The 22,169-nt window shown below is 39.7% G+C and overlaps 1 protein-coding gene across 10 annotated transcripts in view; it reads left to right on the forward strand.

The window, feature by feature from the left end:
* SYNE2 (spectrin repeat containing nuclear envelope protein 2) overlaps positions 1 to 22,169 on the forward strand; it is a 433,601-nt gene that overhangs the window by 103,053 nt on the left and 308,379 nt on the right. For all 10 annotated transcript variants that reach the window (XM_054449822.2, XM_054449816.2, XM_054449824.2 and 7 more), the window contains one exon: positions 19,272 to 19,401. In XM_054449822.2, coding sequence (XP_054305797.1) covers positions 19,323 to 19,401 — 79 coding nt within the window. In that variant the 5' untranslated portion in view covers positions 19,272 to 19,322. The remainder of the gene's footprint in view (positions 1 to 19,271; positions 19,402 to 22,169) is intronic.

Here is a 22,169-nt window from a genome sequence, read left to right on the forward strand (position 1 = left end):
AGTGATCCTCCCACCTTGGCCTCCTAAAGTGCTGGGATTACGGATGTGAGCCACCGTGCTTGGCCCATACTGAAGTATTTAGTCACAGTTTTACATGACATGTGAGTCTTCAGAATGAAGGCCCAAAGACTCAGGGGTGAAGTATCCATTTTTATGCTGTGGTTTGATGCATGGACAACTGTGTATTAATATGATCAGACAAAAAGGATAGGATCTAGTAGAGATAGACTGAGGGGGAAATTCATTCCAATTCTTCTTGGCCTCTCTGTGTAACATTCCTTCCATCCAGGTATGGGGCAGGGCGCCTTTCTGGAGTGGTTGGGTCTTGTCTTTCTTTTTTTTTTTGAGATAGGGTCTCGCTCTGTCACCTCGGCTGTATGGAGTCCAGTGGTGTGATCTTGGCTCACTGCAGCTTCTACCTGCTGTGCTCTGGGGTGATCCTCCCACCTCAGGCTCCCAAGTAGCTGGGACTATGGCGTGGGCCACCATGCCCGGCTAATTTTTATATTTTTAGTAGAGACAGGGTTTCACCATGTTGGCCAGGCTGATCTCGAACTCCTGAGCTCAAGTGATCCACCTGCTTCAGCCTCCCAAAGTGCTGGGATTACAGGCGTGAGCTACTGCGCGAAGCTATTAAGGAGTCTTAGGACTCACAATCAAACAAAGTAGGCCAGAGAATGTCTTTAGGGCCAGTTCTTACACAGAAAAGCAAGGGGAAGTTTGTTGTAATGTTTTTAGGTTTTATTTCTGGCTTTAGGGAAATGGGGTTCTGATTTCTATGACCCGCCTTGATGAAGAGGGATTCTGGTTTCCATGGCTTGCCTTTGGAGAGAATGAAGGGAGAGAGACAGGAGGGCAGGTGGTCAGAGGGAAACTTTGCTTCTGAGGCCTTCACTTGGGAGTATAGTTTTCTGAGCCCCAACAGTAGATTAGAGGAATGGACTTATTTTTGTGCTTGTTAATGATTTCTAATTTGACTAGCCTCACTTATCCTGGCAGCCTTCCCATCCCCAAACTATGTTTGCTAGGTCCTGTCCGCCTTAATGGGGAAATCTTGAGGTTAGGAAGATTGAAATTGCTCCTTTTCCTTTTATGCGTGTTATGACAAGCTTTGCTTTTTTGGACTTCTCCAGGCAGTTAGTTATTGCTGTTCATGCTCCTCTCTGTTCCTGTCTCTAGAAAGCATTTCCCGCTTATTCATCTTTGCACCCCAGTGCCTGATGTAGTGCCTGGCAAGTTGTAAGCACTCAACTGGTATTTGTTAAATGAGAATGACTGATTACTGTCACCCCTGGAACTCTTAGCTCTTCATGAATTTGGTTTATATTTTTATAATATTTATCTTACGCCCTCACGTTAGAATAAAATTGGGATGGAAAGCCTCTAAATTAAGGAGGAAGCTCAGCAATTGTAGGGGAGGAAAAACTTCTTTCCTGTACTCTCCTAGGTTCAGTGGCTGGAGGCCCTGCCAATTAAACTGTCAAAAGAGATTAACAAGAAAAAAAAAACAGTTTTAATTACTTACGTAGGCGTGAAAGTTCACAAAGAAATGTGGCACGAGGAGGCGGTCAGAACTTGAGGGCTTATATACCAAAGGATGACAAAGTGTAGAGAAGAGGCCAGCCATAGGAAAAGGGGAGTCACTTGTGGGAAGGTGACTAGGAAATGTGTGATATACAGGGGTTGTTAGTAAGGTTTGTCTTGGAGATTAAAGTGCCTTCTTCATTGATGGGAATTGTTAAGAGACATCCCCCTTTTCCTGGTGCAGCAGAGGGGGATACCTTTACAAATGGAAATTTCCTTTATACATGTAAATTTCCTTTACAAAGAGAAAAAAGCTCTGTTTTTAGAGCTTGCTTGCTGGTCTCAGTTGCCTTCAGCTCAAATAATCTTTATGCCAGAGAGGAATATTTTGGGGTGACATTCTGGCCCCCTTTACAATCATATATGTATATATATGATTCGGGGCTGTAGTGAGACTTGGACATTACAAGACAAAACAGATCCTTATCTGAAAAAGATTGCTTTTGCTAATTTCCTCTGTAGGGGAACACAGTTAAAGAGAAAGAATGGGTCCCGGCCAAGCAGCAGCTGGTGCCTCTGTTGATAAAAGCACGTGTAATTTGGGTCGGTTATAATAGTGTGGGCCAAAAGGAAAAAGCAAATCACTCTGCCTTTGCCCATTTGTAATAATAAATTAATTTCTGCATGTGAAAGCATCCCTGCAGCTGCCACGAAAATTGGCAAATATTTTTCTCAAGAAATAGTTTGTTTCAGAAACAAACTTCTGATTTTAACAGCTAACATATTTTTGGCTGTCATAAGTGTTTGCTGCCAAACATTTCAAATTTAGAGATATTTCTTTTAAATATCTTAGGGAGACTAGTGTTTGGAATTTTAAAATAACAATCCTTCATCAGTGGGAAAATGCTACACAACAGAAACGTGTAAAAATGCTCGTGCAGTTATATTATTCAAACGCTTGACAAACATACTGTTATAATTACAGTGAGATCCTGCATGATTTTCCCCAAGCATTTCTTATCTTCTCAGAATTTTGCCAGCTGTACTTGAAACCATTTTGACCACAGCTCAGAAGGACTAGTTCAGCTTTGTAAATTTCACAGTTCCTCCATTCCCCCCAACCTTTTTTTCCCCCAGAGCAGTTTTTCCCAGAGTAGTTTCATGTTCTTCTTGAAAACCCAAGGAAAAAAAACATTACAAGCAGAAATTGGCATTTTTACCTTAAAATACATCCAGGAAGATATTTGAAGTCAATTCAGTTTTCCATGGCTAAGAATTCTGGTCATTTGGGGAGAAAAAAAAATTGTCAAAAATGGAAGAAAGAGAAGCAATTCAAGTGAAGATATCCAAGGAAGGAATTGCAACTTCTTTTTTGTATTCTGTGACTCATGAAGACCTGAGGTTAAAAATGATTTTTAGTATTATTTCTGTTTTTATTTGTGTCTGTGTAAAAAATAAATCCTTGGTGTACCTTTTTTTTTTTTTTTTTTTTGTAGAGACAGGGGTCTCACTATGTTGCACAGGCTGGCCTTGAACTCTGGGGCTTAAGCAGTCCTCCTGCCTCAGCCTCCCAAGTAGCTGGCCTATAGGCTAGGGCTACCATGCCTGGCTGTTTTATTTATTTAGTTTTTAAATTTATTCATTCTCTTTTATTCACAAAGGATTTAAGATGATCACAACAAATACATATAAGATCAGATATTATATGTCAGTCAAAAGTAAAAACAAAACAATACAAAGGCCAGAGAAAAACAAATACGGTGAGGGTCTACACAGTTACTAGAGTTAGACCTCAAAGTTAGCCCTGTGTTTTGGGGCAGCCAAAGTGAAAAAGGAACATTAATTATATGGTTCTTATTTTTAGAAAAGAAAACAACAACAAACACCCATTCTTCATTTCTTAAAGGAAATGAAGTGTTTTCTAGCACTAAATTCTTTAAAAAAAAGAAAAAGAAAAAAAATTTAATGGAAGGGCTTCCTACACAGAGAAGCTGAAGGTTGTAGAAATGGTGTCCTTGGCCAGGTGCGGTGGCTTACACTTTTAATCTTAGCCCTTTGGGAGGCTGAAGCAGTCGGATCACTTGAGTCCAGGAGCTCGAGACCAGCCTGGGCAACATTGTGAGACCTATTTTTTTGTCACTACAAAAAAAATTAAGAAATTAGCTGGGCATGGTGGCACACGCCTGTAGTCCCGTCTGCTCGGGAGGCTGAGGTGGATTACCTGAGCCTGGGAGGTTAAGGCTGCAGTAAGCTAAGGTCGCGCCACTGTACTCCAGCCTGGGCAATAGAGCAAGTCCCTGTCTCAAAAAAAAAGAAACTTCCTTCAACAACATTGCTCAAGTTATTATTCTTTTTTAAAATCTTTTCTCAAACATCTATTATGTAGCAACTATATGGCATACACTATGCTACATAATAAAGATAAAACAGCAAGCAAGACAGCCCTTCTCACAAAGCTAGAATCTGGAATCTGAAGAAATCTGTTTCACAGGGCCAGGGTAGGCTCAGTGTGGAGAGTCTAAGGAATGGGTTTCTCCTTGTTAGCTGGCCAAGCTAAACATTCAGGACCTACAGCCTCTAAGTGATGCAAGGTTGTCCGTAGTATACTCCAGCTTAAAATGCCTGGAAGGGTCTAACAAGAGCTAGGCAATGGGAGTCAAGGCTCCAGCCAGCTTCGCTGGGATGCAGGGCTGAGATTATTCCTGGAGTGGGGAGCAGAGATGAGTGATCTGTTAGTTACTCAGTTACTTCTTTGGGGAAAAAGGCCAGTTCACCTAGAGCCAAGTTACCCAATGACAGACTGACGTTAATTATTTGTTTCTTTTCAGTTCTATTTTAAAAGTTTAAACAGTTTGTATAAGATAAGATGGTTTTAACAGCTTTTTGAAGATGTATGTGATGTTTAAGATGGCCTTTTTCATTTTAATGTGCTGGCATTTTATGGATTTTTTTTTTTTTTTTTTTGAGACAGGGCATTGTTCCTGTGCCCAGGCTGGAATGCAGTGGATGTGATCATAGGATCATAGCTCACTGCAGCCTTAATTAAGCTCCTGGGCTCAAACTGTCCTCCTGCCTCAGCGTCTTGAGCAGCTAGGACTATAGGCATGCGCCACCATGCCCTGCTAATTAAAAACAATTTTTTTTTTCTAGAAATGGCATTTTGCTATGTTGCCTAGGCTGGTCTTGAACTCCTTGCCTCAGGCGATCCTCCTGCCTTGGCCTCCAAAGTGCTGGGATTGCAGGTGTGAGCCACCGCATCCGGCCATTATAAAATAACATGTGTTTGCATTGCTGGAACGGGAGTGTGCTGGGGCAGAGATAGATAAAAACACACTGCAGAGCCTGGACTGCTGTTCTCCCAGAGAGGAGATTGAGGGGCAGAATGAGGGAATGGAGGGAAGGCAGAATAAATATATTCACCAGGAGTATAATTACAAATATATTCTTTGATGTAAAGTGTCCTTAGGAATATATTTTTATTATGAATAATAATTCGTTATGGCCCTCACTACGTTCTCACTCTCCACTACTCTGTTCCATGCTACCCTGGAAACATTGTTAATATGTTGCTTGTAGGCAAGACTCTGTTGATTCAGGCTTTCTATGGGACTCCGGCTATTGGTGATACGCATTTAGTTCAAGAGTGATGGGACGTAAATCTGGCAGAAATGATAGTAGGTCACAAAGTCATTCCTATGTTTTCCATAGGGATGCTTTAGCATGTTGTCTACAAATTAGGCCTCTTCCTAGAGGTTACAGCTGGAATCTAGCTGTCTTCAAGTGATATGGCGTTGAGAAATATTAAGATAATCTCATTTATTGAAAGCACATACATTTCCATTTTCTTGGCTCACTGCAACCTCCACCTCCTGGGTTCAAGTGATTCTCCTGCCTCAGCCTCCAGAGTAGCTGGGACTAAAGGCGCCTGCCACCACCCCTGGCTAATTTTTTTTTGTATTTTTAGTAGAGACAGGGTTTCACCATATTGGCCAGGCTGGTCTTGAACTCCTGACCTTGTGATCCGCCTGCCTTGGCCTCCCAAAGTGCTGGGATTACAGGCGTGAGCCACTGCACCTGGCCAAATTTCCATTTTCTACTACCAATTTTTTCTTTCTCACCAATGAATAACAATTTACATTTGTGGCCCAGGAAGGGTGGCTCACACCTGTAATCCTAGCACTTTGGAGGCCAAAGTGCATGGGTCACTTGAGCCTGGGAGTTTGGGACCAGCCTGGGCAACATGGCAAGATCCTGTCTCTATCAAAAAAAAAAAAAAAAAAAAAAAAAACTCAGAAATTAGCTTGGCAGGTGGTGTGTGCCTATTGTCCCAGCTACTCAAGAGGCTGAGGTGGGAGGATGGCTTGAGTCTGGGAGGCAAAGGTGGCAGTTAGTTGAGATTGTGCCACTATACTCCAGCCTGGGTGACAGAGTGAGACCCTGTCTCCAAAAAAAAAAAAAAAAAAAGAACACCTAGAAAAAATTTACATTACAGTTTTGTAATTTCAACATGCTACATACTAAATGAGATAATCATCTTGTCCTTACAGAAAGTCTGTGACTTAATTTATTTATATCCTCTCTTATTCCAGGGAAAAGTTTGAAGCACTTTATAGAGAAGCATAAAATTCAATAGAATAAAAAATAGATGAGGATGTTGGAATGAAGGAAAAATAAGGATAGGTGGATGCAGACAGTGGTAAAGCAACTTATTTTCTATAAAGTCATTTGTAGTTGCTAGAGATGGGCTGTAGCAGCCAAAAAAGGGAGGGAAACCTTGTTTATAAAAATAACATGTTCATTAAATTAAAAGAATAGATGCCTAGGATCACAGTTTTTGTTGGTACTGAGACCTGAGAGAATTTTCCATAGCATGTTCTCATAAAAGGAACACTGGTTTATGGGCTGTGTACTCCTGAACTCCTGCAGAAAGAGTACAATGGTAGTTTTCTCTTGACTGTTTCCTATCATATCCTGCATAGTAAGGCTTGTGGGATCACACTGAAATACATTTTAATAAAAGCAGTTCTCTGAAGGGGTAGAACAATGCAGTTCAGGTTCACGGCTCCCTGGCAGCTGGACAGGATCCAAAGACAACATCCAGGAATGGGTGGACTCTGTTTCAGGCATTCCTCCATGAATATTGTTTCTTGTAATCCAGTGTTTGTAAATGTGTGGCGGAGAACTTTGGGTTAGATTCTTTGGCAGGAATCTGAAAGTCTGAATGTTGGCCTGGACAAAATCATTACCCTCATTTAACAGATGAAGAAACAGGACCTTGGAGAAGCTGATGATTGCCCAAGGCTGAGTGGTCAGTGGAGAAGCTGAGACTACAGCCGAGTTCTCCTGACTCTAAGTCTAGTGCTCTTTCAGCCATTTCCTCTCACTTCTCTAACTTACATATAATTCTGTTAAAATTTTAAAGAGTTGATAATGACTATTTTAAACACTGATAATGGACTCCCTACTTAGATGTTTAACTAAGTAAACTATATAGCTGAAGTCTGTCCTCCAAGTCCTTTGTCCTCCACTCTGTGAAGTGGTGGGTGTCCTGCCTTAGCATATTTTTGTTCTTTTACTGTATATGTGTTCATGTGTGTGTTTAAAATCTACATAAATGGCCTGGCGCAGTGGCTCATACCTGGAATTCCAGCACTTTGGGAGGCCAAGGCAGGCAGATCACCTGTTGTCAGGAGTTTGAGACCAGCCTGGCCAACATGGTGAAACCTCCTCTCCACCAAAAAATACAAAACTTAGCCAGGCATGGTGGTGCACGCCTGTAATTTCAGCTACTTGGGAGGCTGAGGCAGGAGAATTGCTTGAACCCGGGAGGTGGAGATTGCAGTGAGCTGAGCTTGTGCCACTGCACTCCAGCCTGGGTGACAGAGTGAGACCCTATCTCTAAATAAATAAATAAATAAATTTACATAAAGGACATATGACTTCATAGTATATCTATCCTTTGTGCTGGCTCGTTTCCCCACCTTTGTAGTTCTGATATCTATCCATGCTGATATTGGCTGTTCATTCATTTTAGCTGTGAATAGTCTTCACTTCTACATGAATCAGCGACAGTTTATCTGTTTCTCTGCTGACAGTGTTAGATTATTTCCACTTTTTTCCTTACAAACAGTTCTACCCTGATTATTCCTGAATGTGTCTCCTTGTGTATACGTGTACTTTTACAGGATTTTTTAGTTGGCAGAAATGAGCATCAGGCAGATGTGAGAACATCTTTGCTGAGCCCTCCTGGGCCAACCTTGGACCCAGCATGCCATTTGGGTTCATTGGCAGCCAGTGCTGTTCTGGCCTCAGTGGGCCTTCAGCTGCCCTCACAATCCTTGTATGCTTCTTTGGTTGGTTGGTTTGTGTTCTTAACTGTGGCCTGTTCCAAGCATCGTTTATTCCTCAAGGACCCCAAACCACCCATGCTCCCCCTGCTCCTGCTCCCAAGAGATGACCTCAGCTCTTATTTTCCTGAGAAAAATGAAGTCAGATGATGAGAGCTCCCTTCATTCTTCTCTGCTTCAAAATTTCTCAGCATTCCTACCCAGAGGAACAGCGAGCATGTTTTGCAAACCACAAATTCTTCATGGAATGCATGGAGGAATACATTTTTTAAAAAAGTTTCTGAGATCCCAAATTGGAACTTTGTCTTATCATGAGCTGCTATATCTTCAAAGCTACTCATTCAAATCTCTCTGACCACAGCCGCCAACTCTCCTAGTGTATTTCCTAAGGTATGCAAACTGTAATCATTCTTCAGCCTCACTGAGACAGCAGTCTGTGCACTCTCTTATTTCATGGGTTCACTCCTGCCTGTAGTCACATCCCTCCTTCCCATGTAATCTTCCCCACAGCTCCCACCCCAAACCTCCCTCTCAGAGCCCTCCCTTTCCTGCCTCAATCTGCTGCATCACTATCGTCCTGGGAACGTCCCTTTATTTCACTGTATTCAATGCCCAGTCCCTGTTTTTCTCACTTTTAGTTTAGTGTTCTATTTTGTTGGCATACTTTCATTCATCTTGTTTTACCTTATTTTGTTGGTATAGCTTTATTTTTTTTTTTTTGAGACAGAGCTTCGCCGTTGCCCAGGCTGGAGTACTGTGTTGCCATCTCGGCCCACTGCAATCTCTACCTCCCTTGCTCAAGTGATCCACCCGCCACAGCCAGCCGAGTAGCTGGGACTACAGGCGCATGCCACCACGCCTGGTTAATTTTTGTATTTTTTGTAGAGACGGGGTTTTGCTGGTTGCCCAGGCTGGTCTTGAACTCCTGGCCTCAAGCGATTTGCCCACCTTGGCCTCCCAGACTGGTGAGATTACAGGCATGAATCACTGCACCTGGCCCTCACCAGTAGCTTTCTAAGAACAAGTGCTTAGGACATATATTTTTTTGGAGATTTTTGTGTCAGGAAATTACTTTTTTCTACCCTAACACTTGATTCATACTTTAGCTGGATATAAATTATAGGTTGAAAATTTTTCTTTTAAAACTTTGTTCAATATACATATAACATAAAGTTTATCATCCTAACCATTTTTAAGTGGTATTAATTCCTGCTGGTGGATTCACATTGTTGTGTAACCATCACCACCATCCGTTTCCAGAACTCTTTTCATTCTGTGAAACTGAAACTATATATTCATTAAACAATTAAAAGTTAATTAAAATAGTTAACTCTCCATTCCCTGGCAGCACCATTCTACTCTTTGTCTCTATAAATTTTGACGACTTTAGGTACCTTATGTAAGTGGAATCAGACAGCATTTGTGGAAAATTTTCTGAATATGTGTTGATTTCACATTTGTGAATGTCAGGTTTTTTAGCTTTGGAAGTTTTCATCCTTAAGTTTTTTTTTTTTTTTTTTTGAGATGATGTCTTGCTCCATGTGTGTAAGTGGAGTGCAGTGTCATGATCTCAGCTCACTGCAACCTCCGCCTCCTGGGTTCAAGCAATTCTTCTGTCTCAACCTCCCGAGTAGCTGGGACTGTAGGCACCTGCCACCATACCCGGCTAATTTTTGTATTTTTAGTAGAGACAGGGTTTCACCTTGTTGGTCAGGCTGGTCTTGAACTCCTGACCTCAGGTGATCCACCTGCCTTGGTCTCCCAAAGTGCTGGGATTACAGGCATGAGTCACTGTGCCTGGCCCTTTTTGTTAGTTTTTTTGAGACAGGGTCTTGCTCTGTCACCCAGGCTGGAGTGCAGTGGTGCAGTCGTGGCTTATTGCAGCCTTGACCTCCTGGGCTCAGGTGATCCTCTTGCCTCAGCCTCTTAAGTAGCTGGGACTACAGGCACACACCACCATGCCTAGCTAATTTTTGTATTTTTTGTGAAGAAGGGGTTTTACCATGTTGCCTAGGCTGGTCTAGAACACCTGGTCTCAAGTGATCCTCTTGCCTTGGCCTCCCAAAGTGCTGGGATTATAGGCGTGAACCACTGTGCCTAAGTTTTTTCACTCTTTGTTCTAGTATTGTGACTAGCTTTTAATTTTTACTGCTGATTAAGAAATAGGATAATCCCTATAAATGTATTTCACAGATTAGAATAAATACCATTTATATACTGTGTAGTACATTTCTTATAGTATTTAATAAATGTTAATTGCTGTCATTTTTAGTTTCATGAGTGTTTTCCTTGAATTCCAACAACCACCTTTTACGAGAAGTATTATTCCCATTCTATAGCAGTGGATACTGAAGTTCAGAGCATCTGGGACTGGGTCAGGGCCAGTGGAAGCCTCTTTTAGGGAAGTGGCTACATTTCCTCAGGATGTTCTGATCATGGGTTAAGTGGGTGGTTTCTCGCCACAGTTGGTATTGGTTGGTGACACTGCTTTGTTGTGAGATTGCAAGCCCAGTGGCATCATGATTTGAGAATTGCTACATTTTTGTTTTCCAAAAATGTAATGCATAGATAGGTGTATTAGTTCGTTTTCACGCTGCTGATAAAGACATACTTGAGACTGGGATGAAAAAGAGGTTTAATGAACTTAAACTTCCACATGGCTGAGGAGGCCTCACAATCACGATGGAAGGCAAGGAGGAGCAAGTCACGACTTACATGGATGGCAGCAGGCAAAAAGAGAGCTTGTGCAGGAAAACTCCACCTAATAGTAACCATCAGATCTCATGAGACTCATTCATAATCATGAGAACAGTGCAGGAAAGACTCACCCCCATAATTCAATCACCTCCCACCAGGTTCCTCCCATGACACGTGGGAATTGTGGGAGTTAGAATTTAAGATGAGATTTGGGTGAGGACACAGCCAGACCATATGATAGGATTGATTGTTCTGGCATTTGTATGGTGTCATTAGAAGAATAAAGTGCCCAGGAGGAGGGAATAGAGTGGACCTTACAAATCACCTGACCTGGGAATATGCACCAATTGCTTCTAGTCAAATGATGACCACAGGATAAATAATAAGGGGAAAAGCTAATGGGAAAAAGATGAACAAATTTATTGCAGTGTTTCACCAACTTTCTGCTGTGAGCTTGTAAGTGGACTGTCAATTGCTAGGAATAGCTCTACAATTTAACTGATAAAGGAGAAGATCCTTCCAAATTCCTAGGTGGACTGTAAATAACACAGTATAGCTGAAGAATGGAAAAAGAACAGGAGAGACACCCCAGGGAAAATGCTGGCTTTAAAATCACTCTGTTAAAGAAATAACGTGAATGCTACATCTGTTATGATATACCTTCTGGTCAACCTTTAAAGATGGGACACATGCTTCTTCCTCACCGTTGACAGAGTGGTTTTTCAGTTAGACTTTCAGTTAGACTGGCAGGGCTTGTTAACAAACTGTCTACTAATGAGAAAACAGAAAACCATTGAGCTACCAAAAAGACTTTGGGAGTATTTTTTAGAAATTTCTGACACACTCAGAGAATTTTAAAAATATTTCATTTTTGTCAATAGAGTATTTTTCTCCTTGTTATGAAGACATAGATGTACAGGTTCTATTGAATAAGGAATGAAGAACTGAACCTGAACTAATAATACCTTATTCTCATTTTGCTGTCATTTCATTAAAATAAAAGCCAAATTGTTATTCTTATTTCAGTAGAAATATGCATCCGTCATTTAAAATTTTTAAAATGCAGATAAAAAGAAAATAAAAATCACCCATAATTCCTTTCATTTCAGATACTCTCTATTAAAATTTCGTCTTTTAGTTGAAAAAACCAGAGTAAATGCCAAGATTTCTTTAAAAAAGGGAAACTCACTAGTGTTTTGAGGTTTTAGTTGACACCACGGGATTATTGCATAAGCAAACCACAGTCATTTCAAAGTAGTTTATGTCAGCTGGCTGCAATTGCTCACACCTGTAATCCCAGGACTTTGGGAGGTGAGGCAGGAGGATGGCTTCAGGTCAGGAGTTTGAGACCAGCATGGGGAATATAGTGAGACCCTGCCTCTACAGAAAATTTAAAAATTAGCCAAGCGTGGTGGCGTGTGCCTGTAGTTCTAGCTACTTGGGAGGATGAGGTGGAAGGATGGCTTGAGCCCAGGGAAGTTGAGGTTTCAGTGAGCCATGATAGCACCACTGTACTCCAGCCTGGATGACAGAATGAAAACTTGTCTTCAACAACAACAAACAACAAAACCAAAACCCCCAAATAGCTTATGCCATTGGTAAAAGCGTATATATTAATTTACATGAATTTTAAAAACAATCCCACATTATTCCACTTCGTTTTAGAAGCTTTAATGCCACTACATTCTTCACCCAATCTTTGGTTATATTTCTGAAGATTTTATTCACTTTTAAGAGTAGTTTCATTTAAGGTCAGGAGTGGTGGCTCATGCCTGTAATCCCAGCACTTTGGGTGGCTGAGGCGGGCTGATTATCTGAGGTCAGGAGTTCGAGACCAGCCTGGCCAACATGGCAAAACTCCATCTCTAGTAAAAATACAAAAATTAGCCGTGTGTGGTGGTATGTGCCTGTAATCCCAGCTACTAGGGAGGCTGAGGCACGAGAATCACTGGAACCCAGGAAACAGAGGTTGCAGTGAGCCGAGATTGCACCACTGCACTCCAGCCTGGGTGACAGAACAAGACTCCATCTCAAAAAAAAAAAAAGAATAGTTTTACTTATTTTAATGTAAACCCTGGCTTTGTTACATAATTGTAGTAACTTTTATTGGAAAAGAAAAAGTAAGGCCGGAAGGAGTACCCAGGAAAGCTCTTCTGGGCTGGAATTTACCTGGGCACAGCCGCTGTATTCTCCTTAGAGGAGTCAAAACACAGTGATAGATTTCGGTTGCTAGAGACCCGGGAGACTCAATGTAGCCCTTAGCTAAACCCTCACTCTTCTTTCTTTCCTTTTTGTTTTTTTCTTTTTTTTGAGACAAGGTCTTGCTTTGTCACCCAGGCTGGAGTGCAGTGGCATGAATACGACTCACTGCAGCCTTGACCTCCTGGCCTCAAGTGAGGCGGGAACCTCAGCCTCTGGAGTAGCTAGGACTACAGATGTATGCCACTATGCCCAGCTAATTTTTTTTGATTTTTTTGTTGAGATGAAGGCTGGTTTTGAAGTCCTGGTCTCAAGCAGTTCTCCTGCCTCTGGCTTCCTAAGTGCTGGGATTACAGGTATGAGCCACTGCACCTGGCCTTTCAGTCTTTCTTCTGCCTTCCTTTTTCACAAGCCTTTCTAGCTTCTAAATTCAAATCCTGAGAAGTCCCTTGGAACTTTTCTTTTCTACTGTGTTCCAGTTTTTCATGGGTCCTATTTGTTAAGTAAATTCCTCCCTAGAAATGTCAGCAGTTTCTCACCAAAAACAATTGTGTTGGAAATGTCATCAATAAGTCTCTTCAATTATATCCTCATGGCCTGTGTAGCATGTTTTGACAAATAATTGTGCTATGACAGTATTTGGGTTAATAATCTAACACTTCCAATTGATTTAGTCTTCAAAGTTTGGTTTTACTTTTGATAGACATTTCTAGAAGCTCTAAGAAATTGTCCAGGAAGTAAAAAATTATGAATATATCTTTTGCCTTGTTTGCTAATAAATTTTCATGGTTAAAAACGGAAACTTCTTAGACATCCAGCTATTTTAAGATCTTGATTGTTTTTTGGGGGGTGCTATGTTATCTATTTTTTTTCTGACACCTTTATTATTTATTTATTTTTATTATTTACTTTTTAGAGGTAGTCTGTCTATGTTGCCCAGGCTTGCCTCAAACTTCTGGGTTTGAACAATCCTCCCACCTCAGACTCCTGGGTAACTAGGACTATAGGCATGTGCCTGGTCTTTTCCTACATCTTTATTATACAATACAGTGAATTCCACATGCCAATTGAGGACAGGAATACTTCTTGGTTCTCCAGTTAACAACTTGTCTTTATTGTTTTGTTTTTATTTTTAATGTAAATACAACAAATGATTCTTTCCCCTATATTTGATACCTTATATTTGATTAATATTCAATTAAATGGCCATTTTTTTTTTAAATTTCAGAGACATTCTATGTATTTTTTTAAATTTCAACTTTTGTTTTAGATACAGAGGGCACATGTGCACGTTTGTAACATGGGTATATTGTAACCAGGTGGTGAGCATAGTACCCAATAGGTTGTTTTTCAACCCATGCTGCCTTCCCTCCCTTCACCCCTCTGGAAGTCTGCAGCGTCTTTTGTTCCCATGTTTATGTCTATGTGTTCTCAATGTTTAGCTCCCACTTTTAAGTGAAAACATGTATTATTGGTTTTCCGTTCCTGTGTTAATTCGCTTAGGATTATGGCCTCCAGCTCCATCCATGTTGCTGCAAAGGCTATGATTTTGTTCTTTTTTTATGGCTTGTAGTATTCCATGGTGTGTATGCACTACATTTTCTTTATCGAATCTACTGTTGATGGGAACCCAGGCTGAATCCATGTCTTTGTTATTGTGAGTAACGTGGCAATAAACTTATGAGTGCATATGTCTTTTTGATAGCATGATCTGTTTTCCTTTGGGTATGTATGCAGCAATAGGATTGCTGGGTTGAATGTTAGCTCTGTTTTAAGTTCTTTGAGACATCTGCAAACTGCTTTCCACAGTGGCTGCACTAATTTACTTTCCCCAGTGGCTGCACTAATTTACTTTCCCACTGACAGTTTATAAGCACTCTCTTTTCTCTGCAGCCTCACCAGCATCTGTTGTTTTTTGACTTTTAGTAGTAGCCATTCTGACTGGTGTGAGATGGTGTATCTTGGTGGTTTTGATTTGTATTCCTCTGATAATTAGTGATGATAAGCATTTTTTCATGTTAGTTGGCCACTTCTAAGTCTCCTTTTGAGAAGTGTCTATTCATGTCCTTTGCCCGTTTTTTAATGGGGTTGTCTTTTGCTTGTTGATTTCTGTAAGATCCTTATAGATTCTGAATAGTAGGCCTTTGTCAGTGCATAGTTTGCAAATGTTTTCTTCCATTCTGTAGGTTGTTTACTTTGTTGATAGTTTCTTTTGCTGCGCAGAAACTCTTTAATTAGATCTCATTTGTCAATTTTTGTTTTTTGTTGCTTTTGCTTTTGGAGACTTAGCCAAAAGTTCTTTGTCAAGGCTTATGTTGAGAAGAGTATTTCCTAGGTTTTCTTCCAGGATTTTTATAGTTTGAGGTCTTACATTTAAATCTTTTATCTATGTTGAGTTAATTTTTGTTTATGGTGAAAGATAAGGAAGGGTTCAGTTTCATTCTTCAGCATATGGCTAGACAGTTATCCCAGCATCATTTATTGAATAGGGAGTCATTTCCCCATTGCTTACTTTTGTCAGTCTTGGTTGGAAATGTGCAGCCTTATTTCTGGGTTTTCTATTTTGTTCTATTGGTCTTTGTGTCTGTTTTTGTATCAGTACCATACTGTTTTGGTTACTGTAGCCATAGAGTATATTTTGAAATTGGGTAGTGTGATGGCTCTGGCTTTGTTCTTTTTTCTTAGGATTGCTTTGACTATTTGAGCTCCTTTTTGGTTTTATATGAATTTTAGAGTTTTTTTTCGAATTCTGTGAAGAATGTTCATAGTTTGATAGCAATGGCATTGAATTTGTAAATTGCTTTGATAGTATGGTCATTTCAATGATATTGATGCTCCTAATCCATGGGCATGGAAAGTTTTTCCCTTTATTTGTCTCATCTCTGATTTCTTTCAGCAGTGTTTTATAATTCTCCTTGAGATCTTTCACCTCTTTGGTTAGCTGTGTTCCTAGATATTTCATTATCTTTGTGGCTGTTGTAAACGGGATTATGTTCTTGACTCTCAGCCTGGATGTTACTGGTGTATAGAAATGTTACTAATTTTTGTACATTGATTTTACATCCTGAAACCCTGCTAAAATCACATATCGGTTCTAGTAGCCTTTTGGCAGAGTGTTTAGGGTTTTCTAGGTATAGAATCATATCATCAGCAAAGAGAGATAGTTTGACCTCTTATTTTCCTGTTTGGATGCCTTTTATTTCTTTCTTTTGCCTGATTGCTCTGGCGAGGGCTTCCAGTGCTATGTTGAATAGGAGTGGTGAGAGTGGACATCCTTGTCTTGTTCTGAGTCTCGGGGAATTGTTCCAGCTTTTGCCCGTTGAATATGATGTTGGCTGTGGGTTTTTTCATAGATGGCTCTTATTATTTTGAGGTATGTTCCTTCAATGCCTAGTCTGTTGAGGGTTTTTTTAAATCAAAGGGAAATGTTGGATTATATAAAAAGTTTTTCTGTGTCTATTGAGATGACATATGGTTTTTGCTTTTAATTCTGTTTATGTGGTGAATCACATTTATTGATTTGCATATGTTAGAACCAACCTTGCATCCCAGGAATAAAGCCTACTTGATCGTGATGAATTAACTTTTTTATGTCCTGCTGGATTCAGTTTGATAGTATTTTGTTGAGAATTTTTGCATCTATGTTCATCAGGGATATTGGCCTGAAGTTTTCTTTTTTAGTTGTGTCTTTGCCAAATTTTGGTATTAGGCTGATGCTGGCTTCATAGTATGAGTGGGAGGAGTCCCTCCTCCTTGATTTTTTGGAATAGTTTCAGTAGGATATGTACCAGTTCCTCTTTACACTTCTGGTAGAATTCAGCTGTGAATCCATCTGGTCCAGAGCTTTTTTTGGTTGGTAGGTTTTTAAAAAAAATATTATTGGTTCAACTTCAGAGTTTGGTATTGGTCTACTCAAGATTTCAATCTCTTCCCAATTCAATCTTGGGAAATTGTGTTTCCAGGAATTTATCCATTTCCTCTAGATTTTCTAAGTTGTGTGCATAGAGTTGTTGTAGTGGATCTTTTGTATTTCTGAGGGATCAGCTGTAATATCTTTGTCATTTCTGATTATACTGATTTGGATTTTCTCAGAGACATTCTTACCAAATTCAAGGTACTGTCCAAATAATGCTAATTCTAATAGGACTATTTCACATGAAATGCTATTTTGTAAAAAGTACACACTTGTCTTGTTGAGTTGCTATAACAAAATACCATAAAATGGGTAGTTTGTAAATGACAGAAATCTAATCCAATATCAAGTCCAGAAGATCCAATGTCTGATGAGGGCCTGTTTCCTCATAGATGGCCATCCTCTCAGTCTATCCTCACATGGTAGAAGGGGTAAGGAGTCTCTCTTGGGCCTCTTTTATAAGGGTACTAATCCCATTAATGAGGATCACCTCCCAAAGGCCCCACCTCCTAATACCGTGACATTGGGGATTAGATTTCAACATATGGACTTTGGGGGACATAAGAACTCAGTCCACTGCAACTCCTGACAGTCACATCCATCTCCAGCTTTAAGTGATGGGGCATGCGGTCTCCTTTGCTCTCAGAGTACCTTCTGTACTTGTTTATTAGAGGATTTTGCTTAATATTGTGTTCATTTATCATTCTCAGAGGATTGCATCTCTTGAGAGCAGCATCCAGCCTATATAATTATTTGTTGTGCAAATGAATGAAAACAAAAATAAATGACATATGGCAAACTCTCACTTACCTTAGGAGGCACCATCACGTGTTGGTTTAGAGCATGAACTCTGAAGCCCAAACCACCTGGATTCAAGTCTTGGCTCCATCATTTATTACCTGTGTGTCCTTAGACAATTGTGAATCATACTGGTGCATCTAAGCTTTGTCTTTTCAAATGTGGAGATAACTATAGTTCCTAACTCTTACCATTGTTATAAAGATTAAATGAGGTTGTATATACAAAGTGCTTATAACAGTGCCTGTATACAGTGAGTACTTGTATAATATTGCTATTATCCTTTTTTTGTTTTAAATAGCGATGACATGGAATAGTGTGTGCCCTTAGAAAATTCATTCTGGAATTCAAATCTTAGGGTGCCAAAATGAAGAAGTGCTTTGTTTCCACTTTGGGTTCAGGAGCCCCAGAGTATGGGAAGGGGTGGTGGAGGTCCTCAGTATATCGCAAAGCTGAGGATGTTTGTATCTTTATCACTCATCAGGCTGCCAAGGCTCATGGTGAACTAATAAACAGCCTTTCTTTTTGGTTAGAATCTCTCAATTCCATATAGCAACTCTTTTACCTCAGGCTGGTTGTGATTCATCTTAATTCGGAGGATAAACAAATTAATCATTAATTAGTCAAGTTAATTTGGTAGCTGAAATCTTTAACAACAGTGATCCATGCAAGAGATAATAAAAGGGATGTGGATGATAAACAGAGGGGGCAGGCAGGATTGAAAGATTTTTGAACTAGCAGGGACTGTTTAATGATTCTTATTCTTTGTATTTTTTGAAGTGTTCTGTTTAATATTTAATATGATTGACTGTATCTGGCTGTTGGCCTCATATTTATCTTTTAGTTCCGCGCCCCCCCCCAGCATTTTATTATGCAAAATTTCTAGTATACAGCAAAGTTAAAGGAATTTAAAGGTGAATACCTATATGGTCAACACATAGATTCTAACATTAATATTTTGCAATGCTTGCTTGATCACAAAGCTGTACAGTTATCCATCCCTATGTACACCCCCAATCTACTTTATATTTTTATATGCTTGGTTAGGTTTATTATTTGATCATCCATGTGGGAGAAGTCGGTGTTTTATACTCATCCTCCAGAAACTAATAGTGGTAAATAAATACATGAAGCAATGCTTTTAAAGAGGTATGAAGTAAAAACTGCTCTCACTGGAAGGATTCTTTAAGAATCAAGGTGGGGTGAGGGGAAGAAATGTGTAGGTGGAAAAATAAGCCCTTGGGAAAATAATTCAGTATATTAGATAACTCATTAAAATATTCTTTTTGAAATATTTGATTTTTAGTTTCACTTTGCAAGCTATGCAGGCTCAGCTCTTGTTGTTTCCAGTAAATGGCAACATAACTGGGGCAGAAAAGGAACTAAGTTCAAAAAAAGTTTTAAAGAAAATCCTTGAAGGTTGAAGGCTAACAATCACGTAACACTAACGCCTAAGATATCAGTTTGTGTCAACTTTCCTTCCTCTAGACAAGTTATTACATCGAATTGCCTGGCTTTCCTTTTCACCACTGGTATAGAATCCACAATGCTAGTTCTTCTGGAGTTCTGAAAGCAGCTCCAAAGGGCATGAATAGGTCATAGGGCAAAATCTTGATTATGATTCAAAAAGAAGGCGTAGTTACTTTGTTCTTCATGAACCATGGAAACACACACTAGAAAGCCATACTTGTTTTGGAGGACAGTTTTTGGTTGCTGCTGTTTTCTGGCAATGCATGTTTACTAGAAACAGAGCTGCAAAGTTATTAATGAACATTTATCCATTTCACTTTCAGTTCACTTCTTCAACTGAGATGGACATGATATAATCTCCATTGAGTCAAAGAATGGCATCTAGTCCTGAGCTTCCCACCGAAGATGAACAGGGTTCCTGGGGCATCGACGATCTCCATATTTCTTTGCAAGGTAATTAAGATTGGATGGGGGTAACACCCACAGAAACTGTGGAAACCTTATTTTTGTCTAGTTGCAAGTCACACTGATTTCCGTCTCTCTTATGGAGATAAATATATCTGTATTTTTCCAACTGTAGAAACCTTTTAGTATATTTAAATTTCTTTATTTCTGTCTTAGCTCTCTGGGAAAGTAAGGAATACCTGCAAGGAATTTGCTATCTCCAGTTTCTTACTGAGTGTATGCATTTTATTTGCGGTGAAAATTAAATAGTAAACTGTAGTTTGCTTGGCATTATTTGTACTTACTTCTTATCTTTTTGTGTAGCTTCTTTTAAATGCACATCCTTGCCGGGCACGGTGGCTCATGCCTGTAATCCCAGTACTTTGGGAGGCCGAGGCGGGCGGATCACCCAAGGTCAGGAGTTCAAGACCAGCCTGACCAACGTGGGGAAACCCCGTCTCTACTAAAAATACAAAATTAGCCAGGTGTTGTGGCACATGTCTGTAATCCCAGCTACTTGGGAGGCTGAAGCAGGAGAATTGTTTGAACCCGGGAGGCGGAGGTTGCAGTGAGCTGAGATTGTGCGATTGCATTCCAGCTTGGGCAACAAGAGCGAAACTCCATCTCAAATAAATGAAAGAATGAATGCACATCCTTATTTTGTCCTGATAGGAGGAGAGGTAATATTATAAATGAATGACCTTTCAATCATGTGAATCATGTGTGCATGTATATAAGTGGTGTCATTTTTTAAAAAGTGCTTCTTGTGGAGTTTGGCAATATTTGTGTTGTATTTTGAAAATTCACTAGCCACTAGACCTTCTACCTTTGTTGATAAAGCAAATTTTGGAGTTGAGTAAAGTTAGCTAGTATAAAAGAAATAAGGCTATAGCAGATCTTTGAAAATATTTATGGAACTATGTGTTTTAAAGTAATTTTAAGATTATGGGCAGTATTATGCAGCATTTTTAGAATGTTACTCAAAGTCATAGATTCTGAGTCATTTATGGTAAAGATGCCAAGATTACTTTTTTTCTGATATTTTCCTTTAAATTAAAGATCTGTTTTGATGCCATATTGAGTGATTTGGCAAAAAAAAATCTGTTTTGAATGATTTGCTTCTATATTTTGAGCTGAGATGGAAATCAATAGCTGTTAGAATAGATAGTATCTGTATATATCAGCCTTTTCAAAGTAATTATTGTATACTTTGTGTAGAGTAACAAACATTTAAATTGTTGAGAGGTTATACTTGAGGTAAGAATTTTTAAAATTTTCGGTGAGGACTTAAAAATAATGTCTGAATATTCAGATGTAGTTGGAATCAAGCTTTCATTTAACTGGAAAAAAATTATTGTTTTTCTATGATGTTTTGGTTGCATGTAACGTTTTGCCTGCAATAAATAGGTAAATCAGATTTCTAATGCTGGCTCTGCCAATCACTGGTTCTTTGAACTTGGAGGAGAGATTTCATCTTTTGAGTCTCAGTTTCCTCTATTGTAAAATGTGAATGAGAGTTCCCACACTGCAGCTGCATTTTGAAGATGAACAGTAAGGGAGACAAAGGGGCTTAGCACAGTGCCTAACACAGACTAGGGACTCAATATGTACATCATACTTTCTTTTTCTATGTTTATGGCCAAAATCTTATTCTCAAAGTATTTCTTGTCCAAGAGCACATGGCTGGAGTAGAAACTTCATGATATATAGGAAAAAATTGTAAACCAGACGTCTGGTTTTTTTTCTGCTTTTTCTTTTGTTTGGTTTTAACATTTCTGTTCAATGGCTCCCTGTCACATGTGAGATGAAGTCCAGACTTCTTGGCGTGGTTCAGGCTTTTGCTGGTCCAGTGCTTGCCTTTCTCTCTGCTCTTATCTCCCACCATGCCCCATAAGCACTCTGTGCTCCAACCCCACGGTTCCTTAAGGGGCCATACTCTCCCTGGTCTGCCAGCCTGTGTGCTTTCATTCAGATTGTTTCCCTTGTAGCTCCCCCGGCCCCTCCTCCAGCAGCAGAAGTCATCCTCCCATCCATCCTTCATACATCCTTTATCCATCCCCAGGACAATTAGAATCAGTTTCCTCTGTGAGCCCTGCTCTCTCTTAGGCTGAGATAACATGCTCCCTCCTCTGTTCTCCCGTAGTATCTCTTTGAGCACTTGTAGTATTATTATTATTATTATACATATCAAGTAATATTTTCTTCCCCATAACAGAGTGGACATTTTGACTTTTATGTAGCATGCTGTAACTTATGTAGCACTTTTGCATACATTATCTCATTTGAGCCTCACAACCACATTATGAAGTAGATTTAAAAAAAATCTGTGACAATTGAGAAAGAGGCTGTGGCTCAGAAAGAATGAATTACTTGCCCAGAGTCCCACAGCTAGTGAGCAGTGGAGCTGCGTTTTGACTAGGACAGTTTTCTTTGTATTGTACCATACCCTCTTTGATACACTTCAAAGAACAGTTTGAAAGAGGGAGTTTCCTTAACAACTTTCACTGGAAAATTCATTAAATCTTAGCCTTAACCTATTCAATCCATAGCAAGTTTTCACATCCAGAATATGGAGGGCATCTTTAAGTAATATTAGTGATCTCAGGCTCATAAGTAGCTCAAAATAATTAGCAAATTACTGAGAAATGAGTGGTTTCTTATAGCATGTTTTGAATTATAGTAGGTTATACAATCTGCTTTACAATTGGAGAGTAGTATGACTGTTTTGCAATGTAAATGTGATATATGTGCACTGGTCAGTCTGAATGATTTCCTTT

This window comes from Pongo pygmaeus, chromosome 15, assembly GCF_028885625.2.
Source record: "Pongo pygmaeus isolate AG05252 chromosome 15, NHGRI_mPonPyg2-v2.0_pri, whole genome shotgun sequence".
Lineage (NCBI taxonomy): Eukaryota > Metazoa > Chordata > Mammalia > Primates > Hominidae > Pongo > Pongo pygmaeus.